The sequence below is a fragment of the Balearica regulorum genome, chromosome 2, assembly GCF_011004875.1.
Source record: "Balearica regulorum gibbericeps isolate bBalReg1 chromosome 2, bBalReg1.pri, whole genome shotgun sequence".
NCBI classification, from domain to species: Eukaryota; Metazoa; Chordata; class Aves; order Gruiformes; family Gruidae; genus Balearica; species Balearica regulorum.
This window is the reverse complement of record NC_046185.1, coordinates 142,434,055-142,455,210: the sequence shown is the minus strand read 5'-3', so window position 1 is coordinate 142,455,210 and position 21,156 is coordinate 142,434,055. Positions and strand designations below refer to the sequence as shown.

The 21,156-nt window shown below is 36.7% G+C and overlaps 2 protein-coding genes across 6 annotated transcripts in view; one reads left to right on the top strand and one right to left on the bottom strand.

Moving 5' to 3' along the window:
* The window catches only part of ANKIB1 (ankyrin repeat and IBR domain containing 1), a 104,697-nt gene extending 84,810 nt beyond the window's left edge, over window positions 1-19,887 (top strand). For 2 of the 5 annotated variants that reach the window (XM_075746188.1, XM_075746189.1), the window contains exons 10-20: window positions 3,098-3,186; window positions 4,153-4,283; window positions 8,263-8,397; window positions 8,968-9,054; window positions 9,148-9,214; window positions 9,621-9,766; window positions 10,451-10,629; window positions 11,185-11,236; window positions 14,456-14,567; window positions 16,208-16,341; window positions 16,692-19,887. In XM_075746188.1, the coding sequence (XP_075602303.1) occupies window positions 3,098-3,186; window positions 4,153-4,283; window positions 8,263-8,397; window positions 8,968-9,054; window positions 9,148-9,214; window positions 9,621-9,766; window positions 10,451-10,629; window positions 11,185-11,236; window positions 14,456-14,567; window positions 16,208-16,341; window positions 16,692-17,444 (1,885 nt within the window). In that variant the 3' untranslated portion in view covers window positions 17,445-19,887. The remainder of the gene's footprint in view (window positions 1-3,097; window positions 3,187-4,152; window positions 4,284-8,262; window positions 8,398-8,967; window positions 9,055-9,147; window positions 9,215-9,620; window positions 9,767-10,450; window positions 10,630-11,184; window positions 11,237-14,455; window positions 14,568-16,207; window positions 16,342-16,691) is intronic. The other 3 variants (XM_075746190.1, XM_075746192.1, XM_075746191.1) reach the window with 3 other exon arrangements.
* PEX1 (peroxisomal biogenesis factor 1) overlaps window positions 1-21,156 on the bottom strand; it is a 129,900-nt gene that overhangs the window by 35,141 nt on the left and 73,603 nt on the right. The gene's annotated exons all lie outside the window — the stretch shown is intronic.

The following is a 21,156-nucleotide window of genomic DNA, read 5'->3' as shown; positions in this document are numbered from 1 at the left end:
AGACAAGCTGAATAATCTTTCTTTTCATTTTTCAATTGAAACCACGATGCAAGAAGAGATCCTGAATAATCTGCTTGATTCCAAATATCATAAGACTCTTAATGAAAGATGCCTCTGATTTTTGTTCTTTCCCCCTGTGAATGGAAAGGAAGAAAGACCAAGAGGAAAGTAGACATAATGAAGCAACCACAAAAGCCAGAAGACAGAACTTCTTGGTCCCCAGAATGTCCTCTGAGTGTGAAAATGTCCTCTGAGTGCCTAATTTTTATAAGAAATATCTTTTTTGTTTCCTCATATTTCTGAATGTTCCTTTTTTGTTAATGCTTTGAGATACTGCACAAGCTAATACGCTTAAGGTCTTGAAAAAGACCTCATTTTAGCAGCAAAAGGTCTGAGATGACCTTTCCAAGGCCTTTTTTTTAATCCCTACAAAAGTGAATGAAGAGTTTCAGCAATGATAAGAAAGTTCTGCTAGCAACCAAGGCATCCTGCAGTACAGTAAATCAGAACCATTTCCTGAGGACAGTCATCTTAGTCTAACAGTACAAAAAACCCTGTGCACGAATGAGTTCCTCTGGAGAAAAAGAAAGTGTGTTCTCAGTTCAGAGGGTTTTCATCATTGCCATATGCATAAAGGCAGCTTGCTTTATATCTTTAAAGTTCAATTAATACATCCCACAGTTCCATACTTATGTCAGCTCTGCAAGTTTTACCCAGGTATATACAGCTTAGACATTGTAATAGTGATTGATACTGCATTTAGTAAGAGATCCTTCAGAATTTATGCATTAGAAAACCCAAACCAACCCCTAGATAACCACTTGCTTTTTTCAGATCTATAGCCTTCCTGCTCATAAAAGCAAGAAAATTCTCTGAGTCTATTGAGAAATTTTCTTTTTTTTTTTTTTTTTAATGTGGAAGTAGGAACATTCCTTTTAAATACAGAGTTCCTTAGAGTTGACTCATTTTTCATTACCCACCACTAACAGGGCCTTCAACAAAGTGTGATCTATTGTAACAAACACAGAATTCTATGCCCTTTCAGAAAAAGCATTCTGAGGTATTTAAATGTCCCTTTATGCTGTTTCAGAAGCACAAGGAATTGTAGCAAGCAGATAGTTCTGGAAAATAGTCATACCAGACAGTGCACACTTAGTTTTGCACCATCAGTCCTCATGCCTTTCATCCTAGGGGGAGACAAGGGGCAGAGTCTTGTTCCGTGGGAGAGACATCTCTTCAGGTGCACTTGGGAAGCCAATTACAAGTTGCAACAGTGTTCTGCTGTTTTGATTCAAAATTCATTATATGATACAAATATTATAACGAGAGTAAAGAAAATCCAAAGCTGCGTTCTTCTTGGATGATGCTTTTAGCCCTTCCATGAATTTTAACTTGTTGAAACTTGCTATGATTTTATTAAGTTTGCACCTTCAAATAAATCACCCATCCTGCTGAGTATTGAGGAATACAGTCTGGGGAGGCTTACACTGTTAATTGTCACAGCCATTTGGCCTTAGTTCCCTTCGTTCAGTGCTGTCAGGGAGTCTATCCAAAATACAACTTTGTTTCATAAAAAGTTTTATGAGTGATAGGCTCAACACTCTTACTCTAGTAAAATGGCATCCCAGTGTAAAAATCCTTATTTTGGGGTAGGCTGAGGAAAGAACTTGTTCCATGAGAAGTTGTTCTTTAACACTCTATTGCGACTATCATACAGATACAGATACAGGATACACATATGATTGCACTTCATTAAAAATCCACAAATGTACAGATTTGAAAATATCAAAGACACAACTTTCTCCCCCCCGGCCTTCCTCCCCCAGTAATAGATTGACTAATCAGCTTTTAACTTAAAAGTGAGTTTGTTAAAGTTAATTTTTGCTAATTTCAGTCCTTTCTGGCAACAAATACTGTGTGAGAGGTCTTGGCTCTCTTGCAGTCAATGATTTAAGTGTACTGCTGTCCCACAGAAGTGAAAGGTATCAGTTTTCAATCAGGGCTGAGATTGCCTTGTTACAGAGTAGTTACTCATTCCAGTACAATCTTTCCCAGCTACAGATCTGAAGTATCTCCAAACCAAAGATCCTTGTGTAGCGAATTGAAGCTTGTTTGATGGCAGACTAGCTAGTGGGAAAAAAGCTGAAAACTGTTGCCATAACCTTTTCTTTGTTCCTGTGTTCCTGCTTAAGAAGTGGACAAGAGCAATCAGAAGAGAATTGTAGTTTTCTGACAATGCACTGCAGAGAGCAGTTCACCATTGGATCTGCAGAAAACTTGCATATGCTCTGATGCACCTGGTGCCCATCTGAAATATACTTCCTCTGAATTGTTTTGTTTGATATGGCAGATGTCTGAGGCTATTTGCTACCATTCCAGTGAAAAAAGGGAATCATTACAAATCCGGAGTCCGTATTGACACATCTACACCCAAGCACCATCTGGAAGCCATATATCTGCCACTGTGTAGTAGTGATTGCCATCCTTAAAGCTAGTAGTAACTTCAGGAGAAGCTCAAGGGACTCATTTCTTCACTGTGTCCGTGTAACTAAGTTAAAGCCCCGTTTTAAGAAACTCTGGTGGAAAGAGTAAATACCCATAAATACTTAATGCTGGTGTTGAAAGGATTGGATCTTGTTCTAAATTGAAACCCTGAGTCGATTGAAAGATTAATTATTACAACTGAATAGATGCAAGTAATTCTACATAAAATACATTTCAGCTATAGCAAACTACCTAGTTTTGTATAATCTATTCTAGTTTACCTTTGTCACAGAAACTATACTAGCTCTTTTTCTGACACTAAAATAGTACCTGGGCATAACTCAAACAAACTGCAAGGGAGCTGATATGTTTCAGGTTGTAATTTTAAAAAGCTCTTTTCCTTTCATGTCTCATTTAAATTCTTTATTAATCTTAATGATAGTCATCTGTGCTTGTGAGCAAGTGCTCTGAGAGTATTTTAAAATAATATTTCCTGACTTTAATTAAAGTTTGAGCATCTCTTTCTAAGTTTCCATGTATTTTAGCTTAAACCAATTTTAACTTTAATTTTAAATATCTAAATTATTAGTTATTGTGTTATTTTAATTTTCAGGGAATGTCTTGGTGAAGCGCACGAACCTTGTGACTGCCAAACCTGGAAGGACTGGCTTCAGAAAATATCTGAAATGAAACCAGAAGAACGTAAGAGTCATGCCTGGGGCGAGGGTTAATTTGTTTGTTTGTTTGTTTGTTTGTTATCTTTTGGTTTTAGAGGGATTTTTTAGTTGCATTGAGTTGAACTCTACATTGGTTGAAAAAAAGGGTAAAAAAGAAGAGGAAAATTAAAACCCTGAATAAGGCGCTGCTTCACGCTTTAACTGCATATTAGGGCAGCACTATGATAGACTGTTCTCCTTCAATCATTCCTCCTCGTAAATCCACATGTGGTTCAGTCAGACATATAAAACTCTTTTCCCTCCCTCTTACAGATTTCTTACTGATTTATTCCTGAATGTAACTTTATTTTTCCTGAGCAATTTTTAATCTTTTAGCCCAGTCTGCACTTCTGTTTGAGTTGTGTTCCATGAGGTTGGTTGTGTGCATTAAAACGAATTCAGGCCAACAGGGGATAATAATAGTAAGGTTGAGGTTGAATTGCAAGGGAATCGTGGGGAATGGCTTAATGTTAAATAGCTTTTACTGAAACAACTAATAAAGGTTGGGTTTCCTTGGTCAACAGAAACAAAAACCATAAAGATTAAAAGTAATTTGAATAAATACTAACTTAACTTGGTTACCACAGTTCAGAGCCTTTCCATAATATGTTATAAATATTCTGGAAAGCATAGAAAATTTTATATAGAGGCAAAATACACCATACTTTGTCAAACTATGCCAATTTTTCCCATATATGTATTTTGTCATTTACATATTATAAATGTCATCTATAATATATATAAATTTCTGTAGAAATATATAGAAATAATATATGTGATAATATTAGATATTTATATCTGAGAAATACATATCATGACAAACTACAATATTCTGTCAAGAAACAGGTAAACATCTATCTTTCCTAATATGATTTTCACAAAAGATTACACAGGTACAATTTCAACTTCTCTGTTTTTGCATGCTGCGTATCCTCCTGTCACCCATAAAAAGTTGTGGGAGTGAGTGAGGCATATGAAGATGCTGCCAACTGCCTGTGGTTACTAACGAACTCCAAACCATGCGCCAACTGCAAATCTCCAATCCAGAAGAACGAGGGCTGCAACCACATGCAATGTGCAAAGGTAAGAAAGACCCTTCATATAATTTGTTGTGAAATCGTAATTCAGGTTGTGTATGTCACGTATATTTTAGCAGCACAGACATCTAAAACCTCTGAAACGTCATGCCTGAGATCTAATGGAACGTGTTGCAAGAATTAGATCATTTGCAAATGGTGGGTTACATGTATATAGAAAATGTTTAATATTTAGTGAAATCTGTTTGGCTGGCAGGTGAACACTGTAATCATTGAAATTTCATAAACACGTAAGAATTGCTGGCAATACAGTATGAAACTTAAGGAAACAAATAATTGATAGGTTAATCATCATTAATAATGTAGTAGAGAAAGAACATTTTTAGTTGGCAGAAGATGAAACATTTTAAGCAGTGGTAACCTCTAATGAAAGTTTTGCCTTACTGCATTTTTCTTTTGCATTATTTCTCTAACATAGCAACAAAACAGGGACGTTTAAATGGAAAACTGTAAACAGGAATTAATCAGTAGGAACGAAAAGACAGCAAAGAGTAATTCCAAAAGAAACTTCTTGGTGACAGCAGCCAAAAAATTAGTCATGAGTTTGCACTATGCTACTGAAATAGAAAAAATATTTTTTGCAATGAGTTCAGTATCTTTTAAGAATGCTGTTTCTCTCAAATTAGTTAAAAGCAGCATATTTAGAATGCTGTTTCTTTATGTCAGAAAGATCTTATATAACTACAGCTAATACCTCTTTGAGGAGCATTATTAAAAATAAGAAAGTAGCACACACTTAACATAGTTGGCCTCAAATAAAAAGCTAAGAGATTTAGAAGGCAATTCTCTATTTTTCTGGAAATATGCTAGTCTCTCTCCATTGCTATGCAGATCCTATTTTCTTTATGGTCTCATCACATATTCTCTCTTTCTGTGATATGAATTGAAGGTTGGGGCTTTTTTTGGTGATGTTTCTTCAGTTTTGTCTGTGGCAGCAGAGAACAGATTCTCCTCCACTTTGGTGTATGCCAAGTTTGCTGGGGTTTTTTGTTGGTGTTTTTCTTAAATGATTTTTAAAAGAGCTCGTAAATTCCATAGTGCCAAGAGCTGTAAAATGTATGTTTGTTGCAACTTTTGCCACTGAGCTTATCTCAATCAAACAAAAGTATGTGTGGTGGGTTGACCCTGGCTGGAAGCCAGGTGCCCCCCAAAGCTGCTTTATCACTGTCCATCCTCAGCTGGGCAGGGGAGAGAAAATATAATGAAAGGCTCCTGGGTTGAGATGAGGGCAGGGAGAGATCAGTCACCAATTACCATCACAGGCAAAACAGGCTCAACTTGGGGAAAATTAATTTATTACCAATCATATCAGAGTAGGATAATGAGAAATAAAACTAATTCTTAAAAACACCTTCCCCCAGCCCTCCCTTTTTTCTGGGCTTAACTTCACTCCTGATGTTTCTCCCTCCTCCTCCGAAGCAGCACAGGGAGACAGGGAATGGGGGTTGTGGTCAGTTCATCACACATTGTCTCTGCCGCTCCTTCCTCCTCAGGCAGATGCACCACCTGAGCTTAACAAATCACATCTGCTGCCTGGCCACTGTCTGAGCCAAGCAGAAGAGGTAATTGCTGAGCAGGTAACCGCTGAGTAGGTATTTTGGCCTGTCTCTTGGTGGCTTCAGGCTGGGGAAGACTTTAGCTGTTAAACACTGTTGAATGTAGGTAATTTAATTCAGTACCATTCTGAGGCACTGGCTGACAACTACAGTTCTCTTTTCTTCTTTGATGCTGTACCTTATAAACAGCTTGAAGTGTCCTTAAAACAGTCAGATTCCTTTTGTGGTAGAGAAATCTCTGCAAACAGAAGCTGCCTCCCCTCAGCCTCGTGAGGAAGGAAAGGAAGGGTATCCTCAAGCTTCTGGCAGGGCTCAGACACAAGGTATAGTGGACACCTTGCTTGTCTCTTCCTCTGCTGAAGTCAGGGTCTGTGATGGAGCTTCTGCCTTTGCTGCAAGGTCTGCTGTAAGGTCTGCTCAAGCCTACTACATGATGAGCTACAACTGCCTCTTAGCAGCTAGCATGTACCTTGGTGTAGAGGAGGATGCTCTTTACTCATAAAATCACATTTCTCTATTTAAGCAGCCATCATACTGTTTTATGAGCCCAGCTTCTAAGGAGACAAGGCTTAGGCAGTCCTGCTCCCTCTCACTCCCCTACCTGTAGTATTTTTTTTACCTTCTGGGTGCTTTGAACCAGATACGAAGGAACAGGAGGGAGTTCATGGATATTAAATTACTGCAAGTTTCATGTAACTTGGTAGCTGTATGGTGCAGAGACTTAATTTGTACTGCCACCAAGAGAGAGGCTTGCAATACCTATTCAGCAGTTACCTGCTCAGCAATTACCTCTTCTGCTTGGCCAGACAGCAGATGTGATTTGTTAAGCCTTGGTGGTGCTGCTGCATAGCTAGGGGATCATAAAGACACATAAAACAGAGCTCAGGGTATTGGGAGATGTGTAGAAACAGATGATGTGGTTTTGAATCTTTACTGAGACTGAGGTATTGGAGGATGGTCTGGGAATGCTGGGTGAATCTTGGGTTATTTGAGGAGGCTTTTGGAGATGTGAGAAATTAGAAGATACGTACGGTGGAGTGATCATGGAGGGAGATCATTTGGGAGAGGTGAGATTATTGCAGTAGGAGGATATACACATAAATTAATAGGAAGTCGAGCTTTATTAGTTCTGTTGCTTGTGAAACAACTTGTACTGTTTTTTGAATATTTTATAAATTTTTTTCTTTCATGAATATGAGTGGTTTTGAATGATAGGCAGATGATGCAGTGATACACACTTAACACTTTTATACAAAATTATTCTCATACTTCATTCTCACCACTTATCTTACCATTTTGAAGCAAGCAGCTTCAAAAAATGTTTATGAGCAAAGAAGGTGCAGCACAATAACAAGAAGAAATACCCTAGTCTACATTGTTTTTTAGAAGAAAATCAGCACCACTGGTGAGACAAAATTAGCAAAAGTACAATGCAAGAATTAGATTTCATTTCCTCCTGTAATATGTGTACTCGATTGTATAGAACAACTACTGATAAACACATCTGGTATGGACTAGGTATTCCTGGAAAGGTTAAACTTACCAAATAGAGAAGAAACGCAACTTAATTTATCAAATGCCAATAATAATATTAATGTCTTCATATTAATTAATGTAAATTTTTGCGTCATTTTTTCAGGATTGTGGTTTGTTCATCTGTAAAACAGATAAAATAAACAGGATTCACCAAGCTGTAAAGTCTTTTGCCCATCCATCCATAAACAGCTTTGAATTATTTTGAAATAAACTAGCTGAGAACTCAGTGCTGAGTTGAGAATATTTAATACAGTTTGATCTTCTCTGATGTAGAGAAGCCTGGATAAGTCAGATCATCTCCTTGTAAGGTGTTACCTCTTTTTAAAGTTCTCTTCTCAGCCAATGCAGAAAAGGCTCACCTTGAAGTAATCGCTTTTCAAAGTTTATGTTCTGGTTTCTTCTCTCCTGCTTTAGTAGTTGTTATTAGTATTTTGCATCAGGAACACCACATCACAAAAATACCAATAATCATGGTTTTTTAATTGATAGTAGGAAAAAATTCTCCCTATCTCATGAACAGTTTCTGTGTTGCTTTAAAAATGGGACTTTTTTAAAAACAAAAACAAAAAACCAGGGCAGATCAGCTGTATTTATCATTTGATTTATTTCATCCACAAAAAACTTAACTTGTAGATCCAACACAATCTTGTGATCCAAGGAACAAAAATTATGACTGACATGGTTTGATAACCTAGATTTTCTGCAGTACGTAAAATAGGAAGGAGGCTCCTCAGAAACTGTTGTGACCATAAGCCTGCTCAGAATGATGTTAATTCAGTTGTTTATGGAGGAATAATGATACATAACTGCAAATCTACAATGTATCAGCTTCTTTTTTTTTTTTTTCCCCTTGTTCCTTTTTTTTTTCTGAAGTGCAAATACGACTTTTGCTGGATATGCTTGGAAGAATGGAAGAAGCACAGCTCTTCCACTGGAGGCTATTACCGATGCACTCGCTATGAGGTTATTCAACACGTAGAGGAACAGTCCAAGGAGATGACAGTAGAGGTAACAAATGAATGTTTGTGTCTGAAAAATAGCGCTAAGGCTGCAACTTTCTGTTTAGGATAAGTTTAATCAAAATTCTTTCCAACTCGAGTTCTAAATGGAAAAATACAACCTTAAATATATCAAAGAGACAGAAAGAAAACACTGCTTATTTGTGGATAGAAACATAAGATTTGGTTCTGGTTTTGGCTTCTGTAACAACCACTGGTTGACTTTACTCAAGTCATTTTACTTCTCTGTGCCATAGTTTGCTTTTGTGAGATGGGCGTGCTGGTACTGTAATTAGCTGCTGTGCACTACAGAAGACATGCCTTAATTTTGGCATTTGGAAAGTTTGCTTAAATAGCATGTACACATAGTGTAGCAACTCTTTGGTTACAGTATTTTAAGAGTTGTGAATTTCAGAAATTACATTTGTCTCTTTACTTACGTGGCACTCGTCAATTATGTGCAATACTTCATGAATAGTGGGAATAGAAACAGTTGGTTGTATAATTATATCTAATGGTGATTGCTAAATTAAATCATAAAATTTATCTTAGTTTCTTTGGTTTCCTCGTTATTTTCCAGGCTGAAAAGAAACATAGACGATTTCAAGAGCTTGATAGGTTTATGCATTATTACACAAGATTTAAGAACCATGAACTTAGCTACCAGGTATGGGTCAAGCCATTTTTACTGGGTTTTGTTGCTATTTTATTAATCCAAAAATAATTTTCTTATTGTCTTTTATTTATTTTCTTTTTCTAGTTAGAACAGCGCCTTCTAAAAACAGCCAAAGAAAAGATGGAACAGTTGAGTAGAGCTCTCAGTGGAAGTAAGTATTTGCTGTGATCTATGAATTTGTTTTGAAATCAAATCAACTCTGTTATGGCTAAAGCTTTGCGTTTTTGTTTTTTTTTTATAGACCTCACATCAGTCTGCTGTGTGATGTGATCCCTTCAGTAGCAGAATTTATAAGCAGTGTGTTAAAGCTAAATGTACAGTAAATCTTATCTATTCCAAAGACTCAAGGAGAAAGTAGCATTAGTAAGGGAGAAGCTAATATTTTGTGCTTATTTCTTTTAGTAAAAACACTGTGTAGTCATTGAGAACTTGCTGCTGTTTACTTGCAAAATATTTAACTGACATGCACATAAATTGTATTACTTTGGAGGAAAACTCTCTAAGGGATGCTGACATCAGCAGGAAAATACTTTCACAATGTTTGGTTCATCTTACAGCTGAGGGAGGCTGTCCTGATACCACATTCATTGAAGATGCAGTACAAGAGCTTCTAAAAACTCGCCGCATTCTTAAGTGTTCTTATCCATATGGATTCTTTTTGGAGCCTAAAAGCACAAAGAAAGAAATATTTGAACTTATGCAGGTAATACATGCATATATTTTCCTTTTCTAATGTAACTCTTTCTTTGTAATATTAGTTATTACTGTCTTGCTGCTAGTTTTGTAGTATAAAACTGATACATCCGCTTTGTATTTGTAACCAAGTTGGAAAATGAATGCATTTTTATTACTCTGTGACACAGTAGCTTTTAGTTTAATTTTAGAATGAATGAAAAACAACACTTTGCTGCAGAATGGAAGGGATAAGGACAGGTGGAAGGGGAAAAAAGAAAATTACTTACTGTTAACCTGGTTTTCTGAAGGTAATATTTTATCTTCAGCTTTAATCTCCTTCTGTAGCTCCTCTTCCCTGTCTTTCCCTACTCATGTGTCTGACAAGTCACTGGGGATGAAACTGGGGGAGTACCTGGGTGGTGGTGGCATCAGCAGCAGGGGCTGCTGCCTCCTTTTCCTTTTCAAGCCCCCAAAGATGCTCAGTATGTGTGAGTACAGGGAATCCCTCCTCCAAGCTGGAGGACAGCATGTAGGTCAGTAAAATGGTAGGCTAGAAGGGCAGACATTTTGGGGTATTTTGGTGGTTTTGGTATTTCAGATGGTATTTCCAGGAAAATGGATACCATTCTGCACAGTATTTATTGTGTAGAGCTCCACCCAATTTTCATTTCACTGTAAAACGACTTTATTCTGGGTTTATTAACTATTGCAGACAGACCTAGAAATGGTCACTGAAGACCTTGCACAGAAAGTGAACAGGCCTTACCTTCGGACTCCTCGCCATAAAATCATCCGTGCAGCTTGTCTTGTGCAGCAGAAGCGGCAAGAGTTCCTGGCTTCTGTGGCCCGTGGTGTTGCTCCTGCAGACTCACCAGAAGCACCCAGGCGCAGGTAATCCCAGCAAAATGCTGTGCAAGTCAAAAAAAAAAAAGTTCATTGATAGCTGCCAAAGTGGGTGAATTCACTGTCATTCTTTGACAATGAGGTAAAGTGGAGCTGATAAACATGGTGGTTGTGAGTAACCAGGTAGTGACATTTTCTTGGACATTTGTCCTTGTGGAATTACAACTTTTCACTGAGGAAAAATGTGTTTGAGAATCGCTGCTCTGTATGTCGCAACCTAAATCGCTTCCCCATTTGTAATATATTAATGATTAGATGTCGTGGCTTCCATTTCAATTTTTCCTTCAAGATTGTCACTAAATACCTGGTACACTCCAAAAATCTATAAGTGTTTGCTAAAAATATCAAGGAGTTCTGGAATAGTAAATTTAATTGTATGGTTTTCTAAATGAATTTTGAGGTAAGAATTAAAGCAAAAGACGTGTTAAGTTTAGAGAGTTACAAGTGCACTGGGTTTTAGATGTTGATAGGTTTTGAAGCTCTGGAGGCTGTTCATGTTTTGTTCTACTTCTAAACTTTATGGTATATCTCTTCATTTTGTAGCTTTGCTGGTGGAACATGGGATTGGGAATATTTAGGATTTGCATCCCCCGAGGTAAACTATTTCTTTTTCTTTTTTTTTTAACTTAGTTCTGCATATTCTAGAAACACAGGTATGATCGCAGTCTGCATGAAGAGCTTCCTTATTTTGATTCAAAGCATTTCAAGTTCAAGCTTACCATTTTATTTATTTCACAATAGAAGGAAATATATGCATAGCTAATTGTGCAATGACTCTAAACAATGCCTCTAGCATGGCTATAGTTATTTAAAGTGGCATTAGACAAGCTCTGTTGTATTCATCATTTTCCAAGCACATAAGCAGTTTTAAAATTGTATATAAACTGGTGTCTATGTGCTGGGGAACCTTCAAGTAATAAATACATTAAATTGTGTAGGTAACATTTGAATGCAACATCAGTTCAGTAGAATGTGAGAAAAAGTCTAAGAAATTTCCATCCTTCTGTAACAATTCAACAAAAATATACAGGCATACACCTAAATATTGCTAACTGTTTGAAATGTTTCTTTTTATTTATTGAAGCAGGATGGAAATTGCATACTCAAATGAGATTAACTTCTGCTGCTCAACCAAGAATGAAAATTATAATTTTTAAAGTGAATATTGCACTATCTGTATATGGGAAAGAATAAATAATTTTCAAGACTGCACTAAAATGTGAGAAGCTTCCCATAAAGCTTTCCTTTATCATCTTAGTTTTTATTTAATATTTTGAGAGCATTAGATTAAAACATTCAGTTAGGAAGGAAACTTCATTTCAGCATTTCCTTGGTGCTGTTTTCTTCCTAGCTAGTCATTTTAAAGCATCCTGGAAAACTCCCTGTACTTTTTCTATATATTTCCTTTGCTATTGTTGTTGGTGAGCATCATGCTGGTGAGAAAATAGCTTGCTTCTCTACAAAAGATCAACTCGTTTCTCCTGTCTAGTTCCTGTAGTCCTTTCTTTTGAAATAATTCCATATTCGATAATATCAAACTCATTGTGATGTTATCGTGTCATCAGTGGAACTGATTATGAGAAGAAGCTGATACAAAACATGTTGATAAGCTGTTTAGCAGTAGGTGCCATTGCAGCCCTGCTTAGATGATTGCTTATGAGTTTTTGTGATTTGCCTAAATGTGGCACTGAATGATGCAAGTTGGTTTCTTTGCTACGTAGCTATCAAGGATACTTGCAACCACCTATGCTAAAGGAATTTTTTAGAATTAATAATGGTTGTCTTTGCTTATTTTAGTGAATTTCACTACAAAAGTTTTGACATAGAGCTGTAATTTTACTGACAAGTAGTAGAATGTCTGTGTATACCAGATCATTACAGAAAACAAAATCTTACTGGTTTTAGCAAGGAATGCTGCTTGTTGTAGACCGTTGTGTGAAACCATGACATTTCTACCCAATAAAATTAAAACTCCTTTTGTTCACATGTATAAAATTGTTCCAAGTAATCAGAAATAAAATTTTATCAGTAGTAATCAAGATATCTTTCTAAAGGTTAAAAAGCAACCTGAAGTTAAATGGCTATTGGTAAAATCTATTACTTTATTGCAAACAGATAAGACAGAAGATCTGATATGACTAATAAATTTTAATGTTCAGTGATCACTTCTCATTATTTCTTATCCAAGTCATAGTTATATAATTATATATTTTTAAAAATAATTCAGTTATATTGTTTCATATCAAGATTTGATTTTCTGTTGTTTGGTGTGCAATCTTCCATTTAGGAAGTCCCTGAGGTCCCTAGGAGCTGGAAAAATATTTTAGAGAAGAATCACTTCATGTTTGCCCTGGTTTTTATGCTGTTCCATAGGCTAACAAGCAGTTGGACTTGATGATCTGAAAGATCTTTTTCCAACCTAAATGATTCTATGATTCTGTGATCTACTACTAACCACTGTTGAAGACAGAATATTGGGCTAAATGGACCTTTTGTCTGGTCCAGTACAGCTATTTTGATGTTCTTGGAATTTTTGTGGATTTTACATAGATAAAAATCTGCCCACACGGATCATTTTGTGACTATTCTTTTTTGGCTTGTATATGTCATTATGCGTAAGAATTTGGTCTGAAACACTTCATGGAAAGACAACATACCATCGTAATACCATCAAAATTAATAAAGTCACTATGTAAGAGAAATGACACTTCAGGATTTAAATTTTAGATACTTTAGATGTTGAGGTATTCTAAGATGAAGAGTTAATATAAGAAAAGAAAGCTAATGGTAATGTTATCTTTCCCAAGTCATTTGGCCAAATGAAGCCTTTGGATTACAGGTTTCCTTACCTGGGGCTTAGGGAAGAAAAGACCAATACTCTTTTCAGAAGAGAAGAACTAGTACCTGTGTGTATATTTTTATTGCCTTGTGTAAATGAATAACCGAGAGATCTTACCTACACAGTCAGGTTCGGTGTCAGCTGTACTAACCAGAAAGTACCTCTGCAAGTTTGCCTTCAATCATAAAATTAGTCTCTTAATATTAGGAAAAGTATAGAAATCAAAACATTTATTTCTGAGTATTAAGATAATTACTCCTTGGGAATTAGTGAGTCTTTCCCATAAATGTTACATGAACTGTCTTTAGTAAATACACACAACATGAGAAATTACAGGCTGCATCCATATAGTATGGCTCGTTAGGTCAAGTTAGGCAAAAATAGAAGAGATGTGTAATTCATGGAATAAAAATCCATCAGCTGTGGCTTAAGAAGTTCCTGAGCCATACTGTCCTGCAGGCTGGGAAAAGTGTAACAAGTCCTGGTGTATGTCTGCCAGCTTTCTATAGTCTTCCAAAGGGTATTTTCTACTGGCCATTGTTGGCAACAGGGACTCTTGAGATAGTCTGTTGGTCTAATTCAGATTAATTGCTTTTCTGTTCCAAAATCACTGGGTATATATTTATTTAAAAGTGTGTCTATGTGTGTGTATATAAAATTTGGCATCAAAGCTTTTTAAAAAAAAAAGCATACTTGGAATTCTTTAAAAAGGGAGATTGCAAGTATTAAAATGTCGGTAATATGTCAAGTATTTTTCTTTGCTAATTCATTATTACCTTGGATTACCTTGGAATTTTTTTTTATTATTTATGTTAAGCATTGCATGGTATAACTTGCAATTTATTTTTCTGAAAACAGGTGATTTTATAATGAACATATAAAATCACACATTTTTTTATAAAAATGTGGTGCTCGTTACATCAGAAAAATATTACTGCATGCTGCCCTGTATTTTGTAACCTTTGGTTTATGCAGGAATATGCTGAATTTCAGTATCGGAGGAGGCACAGACAGCGTCGACGTGGAGATATGCACAGTCTGCTGAGTAATACTCCGGATCCCGATGACCCCAGTGAGAGTACATTAGGTATGTTCCTGCCTGGGGCTAGTTTTGTTTTCTTCTTGCTTCAGAAATTGCTAGTAGTGACCACAGTGTTTGTTCTTCTGTGGATACACTTTAAAGAAGTTTCAAGTACATTGCTGTATTTTCCAGGATACAAAATAAAGGCTTATTTTTGCATTTTTGTATGTGATCTGAGAAGTGTTGCTAACTTCATGGTGGCTGGTCCTCTTTTTAAAGAGAAATGCATTGATCTTCCCACTAACAGCTCCTCAGCTATTTAGAGCAGGTTTGCTTTTCTGAAGAAATTTTGAAGGGCACATACTTCATATGACAGCCTTATCTATATACCAGCTCTTTTATGCCAATTAAAAGAACCATTGGTGCATGAAGACTGTAGCAGAGGCTTCCCCTGCTATAGGCCTGCTGGAAGATAGTTGTAAGGCTGTATTCCAAAACCCTGCTCAGAAACTCCTGTATTGACAGCCAGGAAACACGTTGGCATGGGCTAGGACTTCCAGCACGCTGCTCTTCTAAGCAGTGCGAGGGCTGGTAGCGCTGTCCCTTAAGGTCACTGTAACTTGGCTGTCTGGGCTGTCTCCGTTCTGCCAGGAGCTTGTGCGAAGGTACAAAAATAGCTCGAATCCAAATCATACTGTGACACTGTTTTCTTCAGAGCTGCTTGCCAGTTGTGTGCTGGGTCTCTAAGCCATGCTGCACAAACTCCCATCGCTGCATCTCATGAACTTAAGTCCTATACATAGCTTGTCCTTTAAAAACAAAAGGAGAAATCTTTTACTGAGGAGAAATAAACAAATGCCTTCTTTATTTTAGAAACAGTAAAAAGAATTTTGGTTAGCTTTGGTCCTTCCCTATTACGAGCAAAAGGCAAAACCATCTTGTTAGTTTGAGGACTAGAATTTGACTGAATCCTTGGATATTGTAGTGACAACCAGTGCACACTGTTAAAGCATGCAAGAGGAAATTAGTTTGTCTCACCTTATTTCATTATGAGTTTTGAAGTGGAAAATTCCATTTGCCAAAGTCAAAAGAGTTACATTAGTTTTTCTGGAAACAGCATTTTACTTCTATTTTTTTGCTGGTTGTTTTAAGAAAACAGCAATGTCAGTGATTGCTGAGGTATACGCTACTGGCTCTACTCTTAATTGTGCTGCAATGTTACAGTAAAAATTAATGTAATGTTAACATTACAGCTGAGTTGTTGTCTTTGAAAGAACAGAGAAATGGGAAAACATTGGTTGTAATCCACCTGTAAATGCATCCTGTATTGTGTCCACACGCAGCATTTTTAGGACTTTCCATAAATCGAAATCATGTGTGTGCCTTAGAAGCACTTTGCCCCTCCTGCCAATGGGCTCATGCTCCTGATGGCATACGCCATCCTTTCAAAGAGATGAAGAAGGGTATTGAGAACGGAAAGGCACAAATGAGCCAGACAGTCACTCCTAAAACAGTGGGACTGGTGCTTTGCCACTGTGTAAGAGTTGGTGTGGAAGGAGTGTTTTGGATTATTTCATTCAGAGTGAATAAAGGAGTAATTACACAGCTGGGATCCCAAAGGAAGGAAGAGATTCTGTCAGTAAATAACAGTGGAGAAGGCTTCCTCACTGGTTCTTCAACCATTTTTGTTTCAATTGCCCGAACAGACACTCAGGAAGGTGGCAGTAGTAGAAGACATGGCACCTCCATGGTGAGTTCAGCTTCTATGGGTATTCTGCACAGCTCTTCGCTTCATGACTATACCCCTGTCAGTCGCTCTGAGAACCAGGATTCTCTTCAGGTATCTCCCCTAATCTCTTTTCCATTCTCTCTGCCTGCCTTGCCTTCCTCTGCTTTGCTTTTCTGTGTCGTTTTGTCTCTCTGCAAATTTTCTTAATTCTTTGATGAGAAAGGGAGAATCTAGGACAACATATTACACATTCACACTGGTAAGAATTGCTAAACGATCACTAATGTAACAATAGTCACCTTTTAAATTCTATTGTCAACTGTGTCGGCAAGAATTGATTCTGATAAATGGCATGTAGGAATAATGAGTGAGTTCCAGATTTGAGCCCAAATTCCTTTTCATCCAAACTACGTAACAAGATGAAAGTTTTATTCTGAAAGCAACCTTATCTATTTCCACAGGCTCTGAGTTCTTTGGATGAAGATGACCCAAACATCCTGCTAGCTATTCAGTTATCCTTACAAGAATCTGGCTTGGCCATAGATGAAGAAACTAGAGACTTTCTAAATAATGAGGCATCTTTAGGAGCAATAGGTACCTCTTTGCCTACAAGATTGGACTCTGCTCCCATAAGTATAGATAACCCAAGAGGCGCTTTGAGCAGCTCTGAGCTGTTAGAACTTGGAGACAGTCTGATGAGATTAGGTGCAGGCAATGATCCCTTTTCAGCTGATCGTGTTCATTCACACCCCTGCAGTGATACAAGAAGTGGATTATACTCAACATCTAGTGATGCTGATTCCAGCAGTCAGGATCCCAATACCAGTGAGAATCTACTTGGAAATATTATGGCCTGGTTTCATGACATGAACCCACAGAGTATTGCTCTGATCCCCTCAACAAGTACAGAAACGGATGAGGATTTGCAGCAACCCAGTACTGAAGACAGGTCAGCAGGTCAACCAAATCTTATAGACACAGGGCTGGAGCCTCAGGAAGAGCATGCACTATTTGAGGATGCACTCAAAAACGAAGGCAGAGGAACCCAAACAGAGGAAAGCACTTCTGAAGAAAATATTATTCCAGGCGAAACAGTATCACAAAGTGGTGATAGTAACAGGGAGGTAACAAGCACCCTGGATGCTTCAGGAGATACTTCAAGTCAGACTCCTCAAACCTCAAGTGAATGGATTGAACATGTGCATCTGGTATGAATAAAAACTAAATCTGGAGTCCATGAATGGCGGTGACAGATGGTACACTATGTGGAGTAAGCATTATGGAGGCTTTGATCCACATAATTACAGCTCAGTTGTAACCACTGACGTAACAACGGATATTTAGGAGTTCTCTTGAATTGTAGTTCTTTATAATAATGTGAACCTTTCAAGGAATATCCTTTGCATTTAATTAGGTAGTACTTGCCTTTTTGCTCTCAAGAAGAAGGAATAAGTAGGTCATATTCCACATTCCTAATACAATGCAGCATCTGTTTAGCCTTAGGTTGATGATCCTTAACTTGAAAGTATGGATTAAAGGCTTACACTGATTATTTTGGTTGGTTTTCCTAAGAAATAGTTTATTCCATTTTTTAGAACTCATTCTTTCACCAACATAACATTTAGCAATTCATTTGCATTTTGTTTTTGTGTTCCATAACTTTTCCGTACTCATTTTTCATTTTTGTTAGCAGTGTGAACAGAGGTATTTAATGCTTCTCTTTAGTACTGCTCCAGGAACAAGTTTTAGGGGATTTTTTTTCCCATTAAAATCAAAGATTTTTTCATGTCTATTTACAGTCCAGATGTGCCAAACTGTGAATAGTTAGCTGGCGGTAGCCTAACGAAACAGTGCAGTGTTACTCTATCAAACTAATCCCCCAATTCTTAGCAGTGAAAGAAACCACTGGGTAGCATTGCTTCTCTAAATTTAACTGGCGTGTGTTGCCATGGTGACTGCATTTAATTAAATGTAGCCTGTATCTTAAGTTAATAAAACCTAATGCTGCTGTTAAACAGTTATTTTAAATATTAAAATACAGTGAGTTAGCAACAGCTATGCTGTATTTTAAGAGACACTTTAATGGAAGTGCAATCATAGTTCTTTGTTTTCATAATTCTACAAAGCATTCTATGCACTAGTAGTGCAATTACTTTTAATGATAACATTTTATAAAAATATAGGAATACAGAATTTTCATATATTAGCCAGTCCCACAATTAAAGTTCAGATAACACATTCTGCTCAACATGTTACGGTGCCTTTGCCTAACCCAACTGGATAGTTGCCACAGTTAAACAAGTAATTCAAATTCAGTGTCTGTTCTGGAGTAACTATGCTATTAATTGCAAAGACCTCCATAAAACCACCCATGGCCTTGCCTTTACAGTAAATAACTAAATGTTCAGTCACTGTTTTTGCATAAACAAAACACTGCTAGGTATTTGTTCAATTGCACAATATTCATTTGCTGTGTGATTACTGTTTAGTGTAAAAAATAAAATTTAAAAAAAAAAACAAAAACCCCTTTTCCTAGTTGTTGTACCGTGAAAAAAAAATACTGGTTTTAGATTTGCTTAAAAGCATCAATCTACAGTTAGTGAGATACAATGGTACAGTATGTAATTACAACTAGAGTAAGTTGTTGAAATGGCTGTTTTAATTACGTATAATCAAAACTTGTCATAACACGAGCAAATTACATACACTCCATTTTAAGTTTTGCTTAACTGTTACCAGAGATTTGTTGATATGATATAAAAGTTTATTACTACTGAGTGTGTATAGGCAAGTGTCATGATAGCAAAGTTTATGTATTGATTACTGTGAGTTCAAGTGAGTGTTTTGGTAACTAATTCATGCAAATCCAGCTTTTGAACCTTGCAATCACAAGGTTCGTACTAGTAAAAAATGAAATAAGAATATTTCCCCTTACCCCATAAAAACCTAGTTCATTTTGCAAGCATCTTTAGAGAGAACAGAATAGAATAGTCTCAAATAATTTTCCAACTTTTCCTCTAGCCACCCTACTCCTGACATAATACTGAACCTTTGGACATCTTGGAAAAATACCTATTTAAAATTGTTCTATGGTATAAAATCCTTCAACTGAAACAGTTCTTCATGAACGACCATCTTGAATTGGTCTGAAAATTGTTCAACTCACACAGCTTCCTTGAATTGTAATTTCTGAATAGGAAGATTCTCACAAAAAGATTGTGTATTGCATTGAGATGTCTTGCAAAGTTACAGTAAGATATGTAAGAGTGCTCTCTGTGAAGATAGTGAAGTTTGTGGGTTCTGGTTTTTTGTAATTTGGTTAGGTTGTGCGGTATATCCATTGTTTCCGTGTTACTCTTATGAGCATGAAATTTGCCTATTAAATTTGTATTTTCTTGGTACTTATTTTAACACCATAGTCATTGACTTTACAATTCAAAAATAAAGTTTGGCAAGACTATTTTGTAAACCTGTTAATTTTATAATGTAAAAAAATTACTCTAACCTTGAATTGTTATTTGCACTTTCATAGTCTATACTTGATACATTCCCACTTTATATACAAGTAGGATACTACAACCATGTAGATGTTTGGCCAAATGAATGCTGTTAATAATATGTAAAATTCTTTGATTAAACATTTATTACTTAAACTAATTCCATTCTGTTTTATTATATCTTAGACTTACTGTAGCAGATTCTTAAGACTGATGACAGACATTTTTAGGATATGTTCAGTCCCATGCCAGATTATCTAGGGACCATATAGTAAGTTGAGTGGTTTGATTTGTAAATACAAGATACCTATAGTCATTAAGCTTTGAAAACAAAATTGAAAATAGACAATTTTGTTGCAATTGCTACAGCCATATTGTGCGCTTGTTTTTTGTAAAGACTAATGCCTTGTCCTTACAAATAGTGGTGCTAAAGAGAGTGGGGGGACTAATTTTTGAGGAAGATCCTGTTAATTAGAGTTACTGTAGTGCCACTTAATATCCAGTCTCCATTGTTACCAGGAAATTCCAGACTGCCTCCGTTACATTAGCAGGCACTAAACTATTCTGTTCATTGTTACAGTAATTTCATTAGCTTCCTCCAACAAGCATGCCAAGATGCTGGAGAGCTTCTGAAATCTAATGTACAAAGTTGGATTAGTCACTGTAAGGCACTTTCCATCACCTGCTGCTGTGGTGTGTCACTGCATATGCTGCAATTAGCAAGTACTGAGTTTTACGAAGATCGTGAGTATCACGAGAGAGGTTTTTGGTTTTATGGCAGCTAGAACATACTAATAGATACACAAATTTAAAACACTTTCTGAGGTGTTTAAAATCATAACAACATGCTTCAAAATGAGAGACCCCTGACAGCCCAGTTTCAGAGGTCTGTTTATCCAGGCCAATTTCACTATTACCGTCTCCTCCTTCTCTCCCAGCATACACAAGGCATCCCACTGTAATACTTACAGAGGCTAGTAAGAATGGAAGCCAAGCAAAGATATAATTATAGCTTGTTTCTTTACTAAAAGTTGTCTAGACAATCTACTCAGAATTAGACAATATACTGATTGTTGTCCTTGTTACTCTCCTGTAGATCAGCCAGATATGGAAACCTGAAAGATGTAGAGAAGCAAGTGATGATGCAAAACTCAGTGTCATTTTTACCATCTCGTCCTTCTAACTGAAGAGTAAAGCACAAGATGTGCATCAAAAGGAGGAGATGGATCCCCTGTAAATACTGCATAAAGCTGTGTTTGCTGTCAGTCTGTGTGAGGGCAAGGGAATGAAGGAAGGCTTGACTTTTGTAATGATATGCTTTCATTCCACTTCAAAAATAGGCAAGTACAGAATTTGTACTATTCTCCAAATATATAACAACATAAAACAATCTAAGTAGTTCATAAAAAAATACTAAAAAAAAGGAAGT